Source organism: Pan troglodytes, chromosome 1 (genome assembly GCF_028858775.2).
Source record: "Pan troglodytes isolate AG18354 chromosome 1, NHGRI_mPanTro3-v2.0_pri, whole genome shotgun sequence".
Classification (NCBI taxonomy): domain Eukaryota; kingdom Metazoa; phylum Chordata; class Mammalia; order Primates; family Hominidae; genus Pan; species Pan troglodytes.
The window spans coordinates 12,290,168-12,306,399 of NC_072398.2; the positions used below are offsets into that span (position 1 = coordinate 12,290,168).

The 16,232-nt window shown below is 39.4% G+C and overlaps 1 protein-coding gene across 7 annotated transcripts in view; it reads right to left on the reverse strand.

The window, feature by feature from the left end:
* The window catches only part of MTR (5-methyltetrahydrofolate-homocysteine methyltransferase), a 106,086-nt gene that overhangs the window by 24,423 nt on the left and 65,431 nt on the right, over nucleotides 1-16,232 (reverse strand). For all 7 annotated transcript variants that reach the window (XM_514294.9, XM_063790354.1, XM_009441716.5 and 4 more), the window contains 5 exons: nucleotides 15,265-15,417; nucleotides 14,203-14,310; nucleotides 12,992-13,092; nucleotides 2,708-2,775; nucleotides 1,686-1,806 (listed from right to left, as the gene is read on the reverse strand). In XM_514294.9, the coding sequence (XP_514294.2) occupies nucleotides 1,686-1,806; nucleotides 2,708-2,775; nucleotides 12,992-13,092; nucleotides 14,203-14,310; nucleotides 15,265-15,417 (551 nt within the window). The remainder of the gene's footprint in view (nucleotides 1-1,685; nucleotides 1,807-2,707; nucleotides 2,776-12,991; nucleotides 13,093-14,202; nucleotides 14,311-15,264; nucleotides 15,418-16,232) is intronic.

The following is a 16,232-nucleotide window of genomic DNA, read 5'->3' on the forward strand; positions in this document are numbered from 1 at the left end:
TTCTACTTCACAGTTGATATTAAAGTCTTTCATTCTGACAACAGTCCATAGGTCCTCTTACCATTCTCTTCACTAAGCCTGTCATCAATTACCCAAGCCCATGCTCATCAAAACCCATTATTAATGGGTGGCCATATCCCTTGAGACCAAGTCTGCCACATTTCCTGGTACATAAGTCCTTTGTGGAAACGCAAACCCTGTTTTCTAACGTTAAGCAACGATAGTCAAACTATCGAATCCTTCAAGTATGAAGAACAGCTAATGGATAAAAGACACATAATACTGTTTCTACTTATGAAGGTGACTCATTCAAATTTTAAATGGTATGATGGTTAATTTCACGTATAAACTTGGCTAGGCCATGGTATATACTTTTTGGTTAACCACAACCTAAATGTTACTGTGAAAGTATTTTTTTTGATGTGATTAACATTTATCAGTAGACCTGAGTAAAGCACATTATCCTCCACTATGTTGGTGGGCCTCATCCAGTCAGCTGAAGACCTTTAAGAGACAAGACAAGGAGTCCCTTATTCACTCCCCAGCCCTACAAGGAAGAAGAAATTCCACCTCTAGACTGCCTTTAGACTCAAAAAATCAACTTACCTGTGTCTCCAGCCTGCAGATTTCAGACTTGCCAGCCTCCACAATCACAGGAGTTAATTATTTAAAATAAATCTCTTTCTCTCTATATATAAACATATCCTATTGATTCTGTTCCTCTGAACAACCCTATACAAATTGGCTAAAAGTACAGTTGTTTCTAGTGCAAAAGGAACACTTTTCTTTTGCATACCTATAACCAGACCTTTACTGTGGCATACCTATGGAACCAGACCTTTATTGTATACCTCTACCCAGATCTTTATTGTATTTCTGGCATACCTATAACCAGACCTTTATTGTATTTCTGCATCAGAAAAATAAACTAGATGCTATGGGACCACTGTGTTCAATGTTCCAGTATGATAATGCTCCCTGAGAAAGTGAACTGTACATGGCATAAAAAGTCTAGTACCCACAGTTAACGTAGCACTTACCACATATCACTATGATCATGATCCCAGGAAAAATCTGGTAAACTCAATAATTATCATGTGAACAAATTTGAACTTTCTCATCTTTACATTTTATACCTCTTTATGTTGTTAACCCAAAGGTTCCCACAAAGCTCCCCTTTCAGGAACTCCCCAAAGTGACCATTTAGTTCATTCTTGCTAGATGGGCTTTCTGTCTCCAAACTACTACAAGGTTAGAGTTCCTTCAAAGGAACCTGTAATCATTCAGTCAGACACCTGCTTCAAGACAGAGTGGGCAAAAGTTCAAGTAATGATTTTGTGCCAAAAAACACAGCTTCTCCACTCGGTTTAATTTCACGAGAAGAGTTCATTATAATTCTCAGGAACTGAATCGCCAGTGAGAGTGTTAAGAAAAAGATTATTGCAAGCCAAAGAAATCCAAGAAAAAGCAAAGAATAGGAATCACAAAAAAGTTTTCTATAGCATGCTCTGAAAGTATTCTGGCTCTCACCCAAGTGAACACCAGAAAATGTTTGTGTTTATATAACAAAAAGTCAATGTACTAAACATAAGGGAAAATCCAAAACAACACAGGTTTACCACTGTTTCAAACACTGGCATATAAGAAAATTTGAAGTGAGGACAAAGCTCATTAGTATAACTTACTTTGAAGTGGTTGCTCCTCCAATCAACAATGGAATCCTTATAGCTAATCTCTCCATTTCCTTGGCAACAAAAATCATTTCATCCAGGGAAGGAGTGATGAGTCCTGACAGGCCAATTATATCTATTATTTTTTTAAAAAAAAAAAAGGACAAAAAGGACAGTGAGGAAGATGAAAGAAAAAGGGAAAGGATGAAGATCCATTTTAAAAACTTTGTAATGAAGACCAAAAGACCTAACATGAATTCCCAATTCCTAATTCTTTTTTTTTTTTTTGAGATGGAGTCTCATTCTGTTGCCCAAGTTGGAGTGTAGTGGCGCGATCTCGGCTCACTGCAACCTTTGCCTCCTGGGTTCAAGCGATTCTCCTGCCCCTCCTGAGTAGCTGCGATTACAGGTGCCCACCACCAAGCTTGGCTAATTTTTGTATTTTTAGTAGAGACAGGGTTTCACCACGTTGGCCAGGCTGGTCTCAAACTTCTGACCTCAAATGATCCGCCTGCCTCAGCCTCCCAAAATGCCGGGATTACAGGTGTGAGCCACCGCGCCCATCCCCAGTTTCTAATTCTAAGACATCTTTTCCGACTGGGGAATTTCAATCTATTGTTTGCTTTTGGTAGTAAATAAGATTTATAACTTAAGGTTGCAATAATTACTTGCCATAGTTTTAGGAAACAATGCAATAGAAGGTATATTTAGCTCATGATTTCCCAGACTTGAATATATCACAGTGTGAGAAGAAATATAAAAATGACTACATACAGAAAAAAAACCTAATACAACTGTTCTAAGAAGTCTGTCCCCATTCCCCATCTCCAGGACTCGGTTCCATAGTTACTCATTCTCGTCTCTCAACCCCATTAGAAATGGCAATGAAAGCAACCTGGTGCAGGAGCTGGCACTTGATTGTATGTCCCACAGAACCCTCACGGGGCATCACTATTCACTGACAGACAACTAGGGAAATGACAGACACCTGGGGATATGACATTTAGAGAAATGCCCAAAGTACAGTTGCACAGTACCTGCTTTGTGGTCAAGAGCAGCTTTCAGTATCTTATCACATGGAGTCATGACTCCTAAATCAATAACTCTGAGGCACAGAAATGAGACATGAGAAAATTAATGAAAGCCCATTAGAGACAAAACTGAAACGAACATTTTTATTTCAACCATTAAATACTGCTCTAATGTAAACGAGAATCAAGTTGAAATGCTCACTAAATATTGAGGATTACCACCACAACTACCATTTATTCAGTACTTACTACATATACGCCAGGCACTATGCTAAGCTCGCTTTTAAGCAGCTTTACCGACTCATCATTCACATACCATACAATTCACCCATTTCAAGTGTGCAATTCAATGGTTTCTGGTATGTTATTTTTTTTAATTGTGGTGAAATATACATAATATATACTTTTCCATTTTAACCATTTTTCAATGTACAATCCAGTAGCATGAATTTCAGTTACAATGTTGAGCAACCATCATCACTATTTACGTCCAAACTTATTTTATCACCCAGAGCAGAAACACTGTAACCATTTAGCAATAACTACCCCTTCTTCTCTCCCACCCTCTCCACTCCATCCCCTGGTAACCTCTACTCTACTTTCTTTCTCTATGAATTTGCCTTATCTAGATATTTCGCATAAGTAGAATAATACAGTATTCATCCTTTTGTGTTTGGCTAAACTTCACTTAGCACAGTGCCTTCAAAGTCCAACCATGTTTTGAGGCATGTCAGAAGTTCAGTCTTTTTTAAGGCCAAAAAATATTCCACTGTATGGAGATAACATGTTTTGCTTATCCATTCATCTGTTGAAAGACACTGTGCTCAGCTTTTTGCATAAGCAATCTCTTTTGCTGTTGTTTTTGAGACAGGGTCTCATTCTGTCACCCAGGCTGGAGTGCAGTGGCGTGATTACGGCTCACTGCAGCCTTGACCTCCTGCCTCAGCCTCCAGAGTAGCTGGGACCACAGGCATGCCCCACTAAACCCAGCTAATTTTTACAGTTTTTGTAGATAGTGTTTCCCTATGTTGCCCAGACTGGTCTCAAACTCCTGGGCTCAAGTGATCCTCCCACCTCGGCTTCCCAAAGTGCTAGGATTATAGGCTTGAGTCACAGTGCCCGGCCTGCATAAATGATCTCATTTAACCCTCATAGTAACTCTATCATGAAAGCACTACTATGGGTCTCATTTTAATGAGAAGCGGCCCAGAGAAATTAAGCAATCTGTCTAGTCACACAACTAATTAGAGGCAGAGTTGGGATCTGAATCAGTATCTCACTCCAAAATCCATTATCTTATCTATTTAGGCCAATAAAAAGGGCTAGGGAAGTTCCTCAATAAAGACCTGTTGAACTTGGAAGCCAATGGGGAAGATCATGAGAAAGAGGTCAGGTCCTGCACACGAAGAGCTGTCAGGGAACTCTGATTACTTAACGCAAGAAAAAGAAGGAGAGTGATTCAGGGTGCAGGTCACCAAGGGCAAGAGGGCAAGACTGAAAGGAAAGGCAGACTCTAGATGGGCACACAGGAGAACAGGCGCTGGGGCAGAGGAAGCCTGGAGCACACTCTCAGAGAACGGAATAGTGCCAGACAAATTTCAATTCATGGAGGAGAGAGCTTCCTGGAACTCAGAGGAAACAGGAATGTCTGCCCTGGAAAATGTTCTAGGAATTACTTCTATTTTAAATTTACAGAGTACCTTAATGTCATTTTGATAATTTAATCTTCTTCTATTTGTTAAAAGATGTTGAAAAACTTACGCATGCATTTTTACTTATTTCATTTCATCAACAATTCTTAAAATTAAATAGGCAAAAACGTTTAAATAACAAGAACAAAAAAGAATGCTTAAGACTACAACATGACATACTGGCTGGTAACAATGGGTGCTGAACGCTGGGGCAGGAAGGGGACTGGCTTCTCACTATATGCCCTTTCATACCACTGGATTTTTAGCTTGTACTCATATTACTTTTTAAAAAAAAGTTTAAAAAAAACTATGACATATGGAATCTTCAGTAAAAAGTAAGACAACTTCAAATCAATGGTAAGTGTATTCAGCTTTGTTGGCACTAACCCAGTAGCAAATGCACGCTGGAGGTGTTAATGATGTATAACCACTGCAGGTTATAGCAGGAGTGAGATGGTACCACATGCTTTTTTTTTTTTTCTTTTTAACATATTGAAGAAAGTCTAGTACCTGGATCTTTTGTTAAACAATGACTAAGCATAGACTGTCACATATAAAACTAGGAAAAATAGCATACTGCTTTTAAATCAAGACAAAAAGGCATACATTTCACAGCTGATTTTTTTTTTAACATTGTATATGTTTTAAAATTCAACTAAAACGTATCAGTATGATGGCAAGAATCATCTTGCTGTCACTGCTTTTTCTTGTTTCAGCAGTGTTTCTCTCAGGAACGTCTTATGTGGATGCTTGCCATGTTTAAGGAAGAGTAAGGAGATTGTTGTGGCTGGAACAGAAATGGAGAAGGATAGAGTTGTGGGTGATAAGTTCAGAGGAGGAAAAGGCCAGAGCCTGTGTAGACTTCGCATCAGAATCACCAGGGGAGCCTTTTCAAAATCAAACAACCTGAAGCTTGGACTCCATTTTCCAGAGACTGTGATTTAACTGACCAGGGGTGGGGTCCGGGAAGCTTCCAGATTATACCCACTACACAAGGGCCTTGCAGACCACTACAAGGGCTCTGAGTTTTACTGAGCGAAGAGAGAAATCACTGGAGGGTCTGAACAGTGGAATAAGAAATCTGACTTAGATTTAACAGATTTACTTGGGACTGAAACAAATCCGGGGTAGAGAAGCAGAGAGACTGGTTAGGCTGCTGCAAAAATCCAGACAAGAAGCAGTGTAGGTAGTGAGAAGCGGTCAGATCCTGGAAATACTGTGAGGAGAACTGATGGGTTACATGCGGGTTATCCGACGAGAGGATGACGCAAGAGTTTCGGTTTGAGCAGCAAGAAAAATGAAGTTGCTATTTCTTGAAATAGGGGAGAGCTGGGGAGGTGTTCACAAAATGGTGGCAATTAGTTCAGTTTTCAAAATATTAAATTTGAGATTTCTTTAGATATCCAAATGGAGCTGTCAGGGAGTCCACTGGATATGTAAGTCTATAAAGTCTGGGGGAGAGATCCACAGTGGAGATACAATTTGGGACTTGTCAGTACATCAGATGATACTGAAGTCACAAAACGAATGAGACGACTTCAGCCCACCCCAGGCCTTGTTACTCCAGGTGTGCTCCTGTACCAGCAGCACCAGCCCTATCTGAGAGTTTGTCGGAAATGCAGAACCTCCAGTCCAGACTTACCCTAATCAGAATCTGACTTTTAACAAAATCCCCAGGTGACAAGAAGGTACATTACAGTTTGAGAAACACACACCTAGACAGTGAAGACAGAGAAGAGGTCCAAGGGCTGAGCCCCAGAACATTTCTGTGTTTAAAGACCACTCCCAGAAGGAGAGATCAGCAGGAGAGAATCATAACCACAGATCAGTGAGGTAAGAAAACGACCAAGAACACTGAGCCAGAGGCCTGGGTGACAAGTTCAATTTCCAGCTAATTAGCCTGCCTTCAAAGTCGTCTTGCTGGGGAAATAGTCGAATGTACTATTGATTAGAGGGCAATTCTCACTATTTCCACACACTGAAATGACACTTATGGTACTGGGATGCACAAAGGAAGTTGCTCACAGCCCTGGTCAACCCATGTAGGACAGAGGCCCAGTTCCACTCTCCAGCAGGAAAGAGAATGGGTTTCCTGGCACATCTGAGTTGAGAAACTGTTGGCAAGCTCTGAATTAGAATATGGTGTGGCAAGTACTACAATGAAAGCATTTACAGTGCACTATGTATGGAAAGCCCAAGATGGGTGACAAGCAGAAGCATCCTAGGGGGAAGTCTGAAATGGATTTTGAAAAATTAACTGGGTATTAGCTGAAGGAAACAGGGAAGTCTAGGCAGAGACCAGCACTATGAGGGCCCAGAGTCCTGAACTAGCTAGGAATCCCAGGGTATGTGAAGTCGGAGAAGAGGGCACAGGTCAGATCCAGCCTGCCCTCTGTGCCTGCTACCATTCTTCCCACCATCCCTCTCCATTCCCTCTCACCTCTACCACAACCTCCTGTTTTACCCCTACACATAACCCCATCTTCCTTGACTCTCCCTCAGTTTCCCTTTGTCATTTTGAGCCATACCCTATGTCTGTAAGCCTCTCCCTATACACATTCCTGTATTTCGCCACATGGGAGGCTAAAGAGAATAAAAATGAATGTTACGGAAGTTATTGATTTTACAGTATTTGTTTTAAAGTGCTCAGAAGAGAGGTTGGGTATGGAGGCTCATGCCTGTAAACCCAGTGCTTTAAGAGGCCAAGGCAGGATCACTTGAGGCCAGGGGTTTGAGTCCAGCCTGGGCAACATTAGCGAGACTTTGTCTCTACAAAAAAACTCTTTTTTTAAGTGCTTAGAATAGAGCTATGAGAGCAAGCATTTAATTTGGATACTAATCCAGGAAAAAAAAAAAAAGTTGCACTGAATGTTTTAGCAAAGGCATCTCATACTATTTAAGAATACACAGAATTTCAAAAATACTGTAATATAAGACAAAAAGTCCTTTTCGTCTCCAGAAGAAATTTAAAAAGGAAAATAAAACTGCATCTGCATCCTTTTAAGGTACCTGATACTTGCTGTCATTTTACCCTTTATTTCTCAGTTAACTAAGGTGGCAGCCTATCTGCTGCTCCTGCAATTCACACATGCCACCACAAGATGGCATGTGTTTCCATCCAGTCTGCAGTCCAGCCATGGTTTCCAACCTGTACTTAAGTAGTGCCAGTGGGGTCTGTTGCCATTTCCATTACTTTTTAAAAAAATAAACAAATTGTTGATCTCTCCTTCAAAGAATGGATCCAAAGCCTCTAAATAATTATCAGCATGTGAAGTGCTCAGGAGAGACTGCATTACTATATCTTTGACTTAGGTACAGTCATGTTCCTCACTCAGCTGAACGTTCCAACATTATACAGTTTGGAATTATTTTCATGCTCAGCCATATACTGCTCTTTTACGTATACTAGACAGTTATATTAAGAACCACTGGTTATCAGACCCATGTTTAAAAACATTAGATGTATGATGTATAACTTTAAAATGTATCATGAAATAGCATATTTTTCTTACATAATTAAACACTGTGCATTATCTGTAATGGAAAATGTCCTCTTTTGTCTTTTCCTAGTTACTATTACAGAGTATATGTAAAATTAACCTCAATGGAATTAATCAAAAATATTTCCAAATATTCTACATTATTTCTTGAGGGGAATTTAGAATACAGACATAACTCAGAGATGCTATAGGTTCAACTCTAGACCATTATAATAAAGTATCTCAATAAAGTGAGTCATGTGAATTTTTTGGTTTCTCAATGCATATAAAAGTTATGTTCACACTATACTGTACTCTATTACGTGTGCAATAGTATTATGTCTAAAAGAACAAGGTATACATACCTTAATTTAAAAATACTTATTGCTAAAAAAAAATGCTAACGATCATCTGGGTCTTCAGTGAGTTGTAACCTTTTTGCTGGTAGAGGGTCTTGACTTGATGTTCATGGCTGCTGACTGATTAGAGTGGTGGCTGCAGAAGTTTGGGGTGGCCGTGGCAATTTCTCAAAATAAGACGACAGTGAAGTTCCCCACACCAATTGAATCTAACTTTCACAAAAGATTTCTCTGCAGCATGTGATGCTGTTTGATAGCGTTTTACTCACAGAACTTCTTTCAAAATTGTAGGCCAATCATCTCAAACCTTGCCCCCTGCTTTATCACCTAAGTTTACGTGCTGTTTATTCTAAATCCTCTGTTGTTATTTCAACACTATTCATAGCCATCTCAAGAAACTACTTTCTTTGCTCAGCCTTGCTCAGCCATAAGAAGCAATTCCTCATCTGTTGAAGTTGTATTACGAGATTGTAGCAATTCATTCCCATCTTCAGGCTCCACTTTTAATTCTGGTTTACTCTTGCTATTTCTACCACATCAGCAGTTACTTCCTCCACTGAAGTCTTGAATCCCTCAAAGTCATCTATGAGAGTTGGAATCAACTTCTTCCAAGCTCCTGTTAATGTTGATATTTTGACATCCTCCCATGAATTACAAATGTTCTTAATGGCATCTAGAATGGTGAATCCTTTACAGAAGGTTTTTTGATTTACTTTGCCCAGATCCATCACTATCTATGGCAGCTACAGCCTTACAAAATGTAAGACTTGAAAGTCAAAATTCCTCCTTGATTCACAGGCTGCAGAATGGATGTTGTGTTAGCAGGCATGAAAACAATATTCATCTCCTTGTATATCTCTATCAGAATTCTTGTGACCAGGTGCACTGTCAATGAGGAGTAATATTTTCAAAGGAATCTTTTTTACTGAGCAGTAGGTCTTAACGGTAGGCTTAAAATATTCAGTAAACCCATGCTGTAAACAGATGTGCTCTCATCCAGGCTTTGTCATTCCATTTATAGAGCACAGACAGAGTAGATTTAACATAATTCTTAAAGCCCTAGAATTTTCAGAATGGCAAATGCGCACTGGCTTCAACTGATAGTCATCAGCTGTGTTAGCCCCTCCACAAGAGAGTCAGCCTGTCCTTTGAAGTTTTGAAGCCAGACATTCACTTCTCCCCTCTAGCTATGAAAGTCCTGGATGGCACCTACTTCCAACAGAAGGCTATTTCATCTATACTGAAAACCTATTGGTTAGCATAGCCACTTTCCTCAGTGATGTCAGCTAGATCTGGAAAACTTGCTGCAGCTTCTCCATCAGCACCTGCACTTCACCTTGTACCATTATGTTAGGAGACAGCTTCTTTCCTTAAACCTCATGAACCAACCTCTGTTAGCTTCAAACTTTTCTTCTGCAGCTTCTTCACCTCTCTCAGCCTTCACAAAATTGAAGACGGTTGGAGCTCTCTTCAATTTGTTATTGCTCCAGCAATGCCAAACTGCTCTGGGTGAAACTCTGGTTTAAGGGAATACTGTGGCTGGTTTAATCTTCTATCCAGACCACTCAAACTTTCCTCATAACAGCAGTGGGGCTGTTTTGCTTTCCTATCATTTGTGTATTCACTGGAGGAGCATTTTAGATTCCCTTTAAGAACTTTTCTTTTGCATAAACTGTGCTATTTGGTGCAAGAGGCCTAGTTTTCAGCCTATTTCAGTTTTTGACATGCCTTCCTCACTAAACTTAATCATGTCTAACTTTTGACTTAATGTCGAGGTGTGTGACTCTTCTTTTCACTTAAACACTTAGAGGACTACAAGGCCATTACAGAGTTATTAACTGGCCTAATTTCAATATTGTTGTGTCTCAGGGACTATGGAGGCCCGAGGAAAGGGAGAGAGATGGGGAATGGCTGGTTAGTGGAACAGTCAAAATATATATATTTATGGATTAAGTTTGCCATCTTCTATGGGTGTGGTTCATGATACCCCAAAACAATTAAAATAGTAACACTGATCACTGATCACAGATCATCATAACAGATATAATAAGGTTTGAAATATTGTGAGAATTAGGAAAATGTGACACAGAGACGTGAAATGAGCACATGCTATTGGAAAAATGCCATCAAGACACATGTTCTATGCAGGATTGCCACAAAACTCAAATTTTTACAAAATGCTGTAACTGCAAAGCTCAATAAAGTGAGGTACAATAAAACAAGGTATGCCTGTGTTAATATTAGACATTATACTTGTTTACAACTCAAGTCAAAAAAAATATTGTAAAGTAAGGTGACATATTACGAAGTCCCAGCTTTTGGAACCAAAAGCCCTGAATGTGGCTTGACACTTGCTAGCCATGTGACTATGATGAAATCTCTCAAGTTCTCTAAGCCTAAGTTTTCTCATCTATAAAAGGAGAAATACAGTAACAGGCAGGGTAGTAGGATCAAAACCATCAAAAGGAAGGATGAAAGAAAAGAAAGGAAAGGAACCAAAACCACAACAACAAAAAGGTGACAAAGAAAAAAAAATCAGTGATACTAAAGAACTGTATAAATTGGGAAGTGGTAAACAAATGGTAGGTAATAGTAGATTCTTGGTGAATACATCCTTAGTTCTATTCAAATCCTCAAATTTGCAATTCTATTGCATCATATCTTCCCCATTTAAAAAATACATTTTCTCTCTAAACAGAACTGTCAGTTTTAGCCCTCTTTATTTCTTTTATCCCCACAAAGAAAAAACACTGTTATCATTTTTGAGATTCACTGCAACAATGATAAAAAGCCAGGAAAGAAAAGGATTAGATACTGGATAGGTTGCTAGACTCACTCACTAGGCTGGGTAATTCCTTCAAGCATACTAGCCTGGTACTGACAGTAAAAGTACACATTATTCCATAAGACAATCTCCAGGGACACTTGTCTACTAGCTGACACCATAAAATTAAACTCACCAATGGAAGAGTCTATGTGTTATCACACACAAGCCAAAGGAGTGTTTGACATGAAGTTTGCACATTCACTTGTTTTTGTAAAATGAAAGTAACGTTTCATCAGAAAGTGTTTCTCCAGTTAGACTTATTAGCAAAGATAAGCAAACCCTCAGTGCCCAACATATAGCAACTGGGTTTGTTGCAGGAAAGCCTCAGGCTTAATACACAGTCTTCACAACTGCTGACATTCAGTTCCAGTAGCACCCTGGAGAAATGCCACAATGTTCCCTGGCTTCTTAAAATGTCTTTACTGGAGAAATAAACATTGCTAGTATAATACTCTCAGCTAAGAATCCACTGATCAAAATAAATGATGATAAAGCACATGACAATGATATCTCAAGAATCACTTTTAGGAAGTTTACCTACAAGTCACTTTCTTCAATGGTTCTTGTCCCATTAAGGCTGAACATGTACCTGGCTATTTAGCCTGAGAAACAGTCAACTTTTTCAAGGAGAAAAGTCAACTAAATCATGTTGGTGTCTCTAGTATAATGCCTGGTATGTAGAAGATGATCTATAAACATTAACTGAAGTGAATTTTAACTGATTGTGATGAATGCAAACAGGAACCAACAACCTCAGGTTTGCAAAGGTAAGCCTATAGCAGAAATGCTTTGTAGACTTTAGGAAGCGAACACCTTATCCAAATATTTATTATATAGGTAAAATTTCATTACAACTATCTATCTTCAATAAATTTATCTCTTTAAAAAATAGTAAGTACATGGATAGAAATAGTATTCCTCGTTTCTAGGACTAGGAGAGAACGCTAAGTCTTTAGACAGTAAGTGAGCAGGTAAATAGAAATGCTTGTGAAGACAGTCAGAGGGAAAAAAAAAAATGCCTTCCTGACACTGCTTCTCTGTCTCCAGCCTTCCTGAAAGGTTCTTAGCTGCATTTAATTAGCCTTGAAGGCAGAGATGGATAAAAATGTTGACAGCAGGGACAGAGCTTAGCAGGTAATTGTTACTTGACAGCAAAGAAGAGAACTGAGGAGTACAGGGATAGCTCCAGTCAATTTTCTTCTCTATCTAAAGAAAACAGCACATTGGAAAGAAGTCTATGACTCAAAAGGACTGTTGGCTGGACATGGATATGGGAAAGCATTATTTCCATCAGGCTTTTCATTACAAAGAATATGTTCAAATCTAAGCGAAACACATACTTACTACAGGTCATCAGCTCTCACATGCAAATGATTTTATGAATATTTATTAATTATAATAAGATAGAAAGGGGTTTTACTTGTATACAACATTCCAAAATCTAGCTTAATCACCAAGAACACATGGTCCTGGCTCTAAGCAAAGCCAACTGAGACTTGTACAGAGAAGGCCTTCCTGTAAAACTGTTTAGCCAAGGTCTCATAAGATCTCGGTTCTAAAATCTGAGTTTACTGAAAGGAAGAAGAGGATATGATGAACACCACTGGCCATGGGAAGGAGCCTGATATTCCGGCTATTAGCACTTCTGTCCCAACATCCAACCCCAGGAATCCTCTGGACGGTTTCCACCCCACTTGAATAGCTTTTACTATTCTTTATGTCGTTTCTGAACACGGATAATTACTAACTTATTTCATTTGAAATGCTGTGTTCACGTAGAAAATTCAAAAACACAGTAAGCAAAAAGAAATAAAAAATAACCTCTAACATCCACTGCCATGCCCTACTCTTCCCACCCATTGAAGAATTATTCTGTTAAAAAGCTTTCGTTTTTAAATGGAAAAGGGGTTGAAAGAGGTGAGGTCCTAACTTACCGGAAATTATTGCAGCCAAGGACTACTCCAACTATGTTCTTGCCTATGTCGTGCACGTCGCCTTTAACAGTGGCCAGCACGATGGTGCCCTGGTAAGGGTCCTGGAAAGGAAGCCAAGCAGCTCAGCAAGGCAGGGTTGTTTAGGGTGGAACACCTAGTTCTCCAGAGCCAGGCAACGGCCAGCACAGAAAGCACTTCAATACAACCAAGAGCACCTCAAAGACAGACCTGGAAACCGAAGCCCAAACAGTTCAAAGGAGGCCCACCTAATGGGCTAGCCCAAGGGGCTTCAGCCAAGATCAGGAGGTCCCATCCTTTCAAAGAATAGTTGATGTTCACACACAAAATAGCACCATAGCTGAAGACCACATCCTTAACTCTGGGTGCGGGGGAACCTATTTGACAAATGTTTACTGTTAGCAATTAAGGGAGAGGCAGGGGAGAGGGGAAGGAACAGGTTAACTGTATGTGTATGTCCCATCTGAATCTGAAAAACCACAATAGCCCAGGCAGAGGGCACATGAGTATCTTTCCTCAGCACTGTTGTTCTATGCACAGTTAGCATCCCCCACTACTCCCCCCAAAAAAGAAAAAAAGCAAAACAAGAAGGATTTTTATAAACTCTGTGTTTGTCTGAGCCATTCACAAACAGATCAATTTAAAAATTCAGAATCCTAGGGGCCAAAGCTGTCTGAGCTTCACAGGGAGCTAAACAAGGTCAAAAAGCTTAATGATTTACTCTGGTGGTGCAGCCAACAAGAATTAAATTGAATCCAGAAGTGGTGCCAAGGACATCACCAGCAGAAAGACTATTCAGTTAAGAGTTTTCTAAAAACAGGCATGACTCAATGACCTCAAGGGCGGGGACAGACCTTTGAGTGAGCAGTGCCTGGCACAGTACTTGGCACATCACAGCAGCTTCGTAAATGATCAGGTAATGAAGGCACAAATGAATGAACTGGCTTTGTCTTGAAAACATGGGTTTTGATTGAAAAATTGTATCTATATTAAAAATGTTATAAAGCTACATTCAAAAGAAAGTCCCAGAGTATTCTGATACTCGGTTAAAAAAGGGAGAGATGTGGGATCATTTCTCTATTTTATCCTCAATAACGAACACAGCCAACCCTGACTGCTTAGGCCCCTACCACCACCTCAAGTCTTCCAGGTCAACTCACTTAAGGCCCATAGGCCTGAACAAAATGACTTGCCTCTTCTTCTACTGTGCCGTTAAGCACTCTGGTTTCTTCTCTTTCTTTTTCCATGAAAGGGATAAGGTGGCCAACAGCCTTCTTCATAACCCGGGCTGACTTTATAACCTGAGAAAAAAAGCATAGATCAGGTATCTTTCCCAAACCACAGGAACAACTGTGGCCACTTGTGAAATTTGGGCACACATTAGGAATGCATGCTTTGACTTCAGGACAGCTACACAGGAGTCTTCTGACAGTAGGCAGAACAAAGGATAAGCTCCCCAGAGGGAAAGCTAGTGAATAATAAGGTACAGCAGAAGGAAAACAACGCTGGAAGTCAAATGTTGCAATTTCTGTCTTCTGAACTTTGGCTTGTTTTTTTTTTCTCTGTCTAGGAGGCCCTCTATCTTTTATCCAAGAGTTCTATGTATCCTTCAGGACCAAAGCTTCTCCACCATGAGCTCATTCCCAGCCTTCTCTTCTCAATCCCCAGCTTTAAAATTCACTTAAAATCCAGTCTTACATTAAGGCAAGATGAGGGCCTTTTAGTTTCTCAAATGCCGCACAGCCACTAACCTACATGCTCAACAAGTATGTGTTAACTGATGTGGTTAGCAGCTGCTGTAAATCAAAGTAAGAGTTCTGGTTTTACTTTAAACAAACCACTTAATGTACCGTCATTTAAAACAGTAACATTTGTCTCAAAATATGCATCCTTACAGATGAACAGTGCCTGGTCAAATCAAGTCTTAATGTTAGTAACTCTACATTTATCTTGGGTTTTACTTTACTTTTGGAGGGGAGAGATAGGCATTGGGGGTAAGAGGTGATACAAAAATTAGAACATAAGGATTATGATAGATTATGATGCTAAGAATTTTCAGATTTCCAACATCCACACCACTCTGAAGATGGATTCTTCCAGACATGACTCCTAAACATATTTAGAGAAGGAATGACTAGCCAATACCATTGAACTCTTGTCCAAATTAAAACCTGAGAAATATATCCCAAATCGCCATTTATTAAATGACAAAGAAAAGATGCAACTGTGAAAATTTCTCCCCATATTTTGCTAACCTGAGGTAGAAACATTTTTCCAGCTCCAAAAAGATCACCAACAATTTTCATTCCATTCATCAGGGGTCCTTCAATTATATTGAGAGGTCGGGGATATTTTTTTTGGTTTAACCTGGCTTCCTCAGTATCCTCAATAATATGTTTTTCAATGCCCTAAAAAAGACAAAAAAAAAAAGAAAGAAAGAAAGAAAAAAAAATCACCTAAAAAAACTGCCTTACCTCCACAGAGCCATCATGAAAATGCTTAACAGCACAGGTTCCAGAATCAGAGTGCATGGATTCAATCTGGCTTCCTATCACTAATTTAGGCAATTCAGTAAGCCTCAGTTTCCTCAATTAGAATATTACAATAGTATCTCATATGTTTATTTTGAGGATTGAGATAAAGTGCTTAGCTGGCTTTATTGATACAAACAAAGTAAATACCTCATACACTTCCAAAACAGAATGTTGTATGCAGTAAATACATACAATTTTATATGCCAATTAAAAAATGCTTTAAAATATACCTCAGTAAAATGTGCTAATAGAGAAGGACTAATAAGTTCAAATGCATAAAATACATTTTGTATCTTAGTGTTTTACCAGATTATACATTAATAAATACCTGTGGAGAAATCAGTAAGTTTTCTCACTGTAATGCTGTAGGGCTGGGGAGAAATGACACTGGATGGGGCCCTTAAATGAAGTTCAAATCCATGAAGCCTCCATTGACTTATCCACCCTTCAATGACAAGCCCCACTCCTCCAAGGTCCCCAGTTCAATGATCCTTGGATTGGCCAACTAGCTCCACAAACTGAAATATGTGAATCTCAAAAGGTGAAAGAGTTAAATGTTAAACTCCAGAGCCAAAAAAAAAAAAACCAAAACAAAACTCTGAGATTCTCCAGACTCACACATGAGGAAACTGAAGCCAAGAGATTACTGATCTTGCTTAAAGCCTAAAATTCCAACTATGAAACTGACT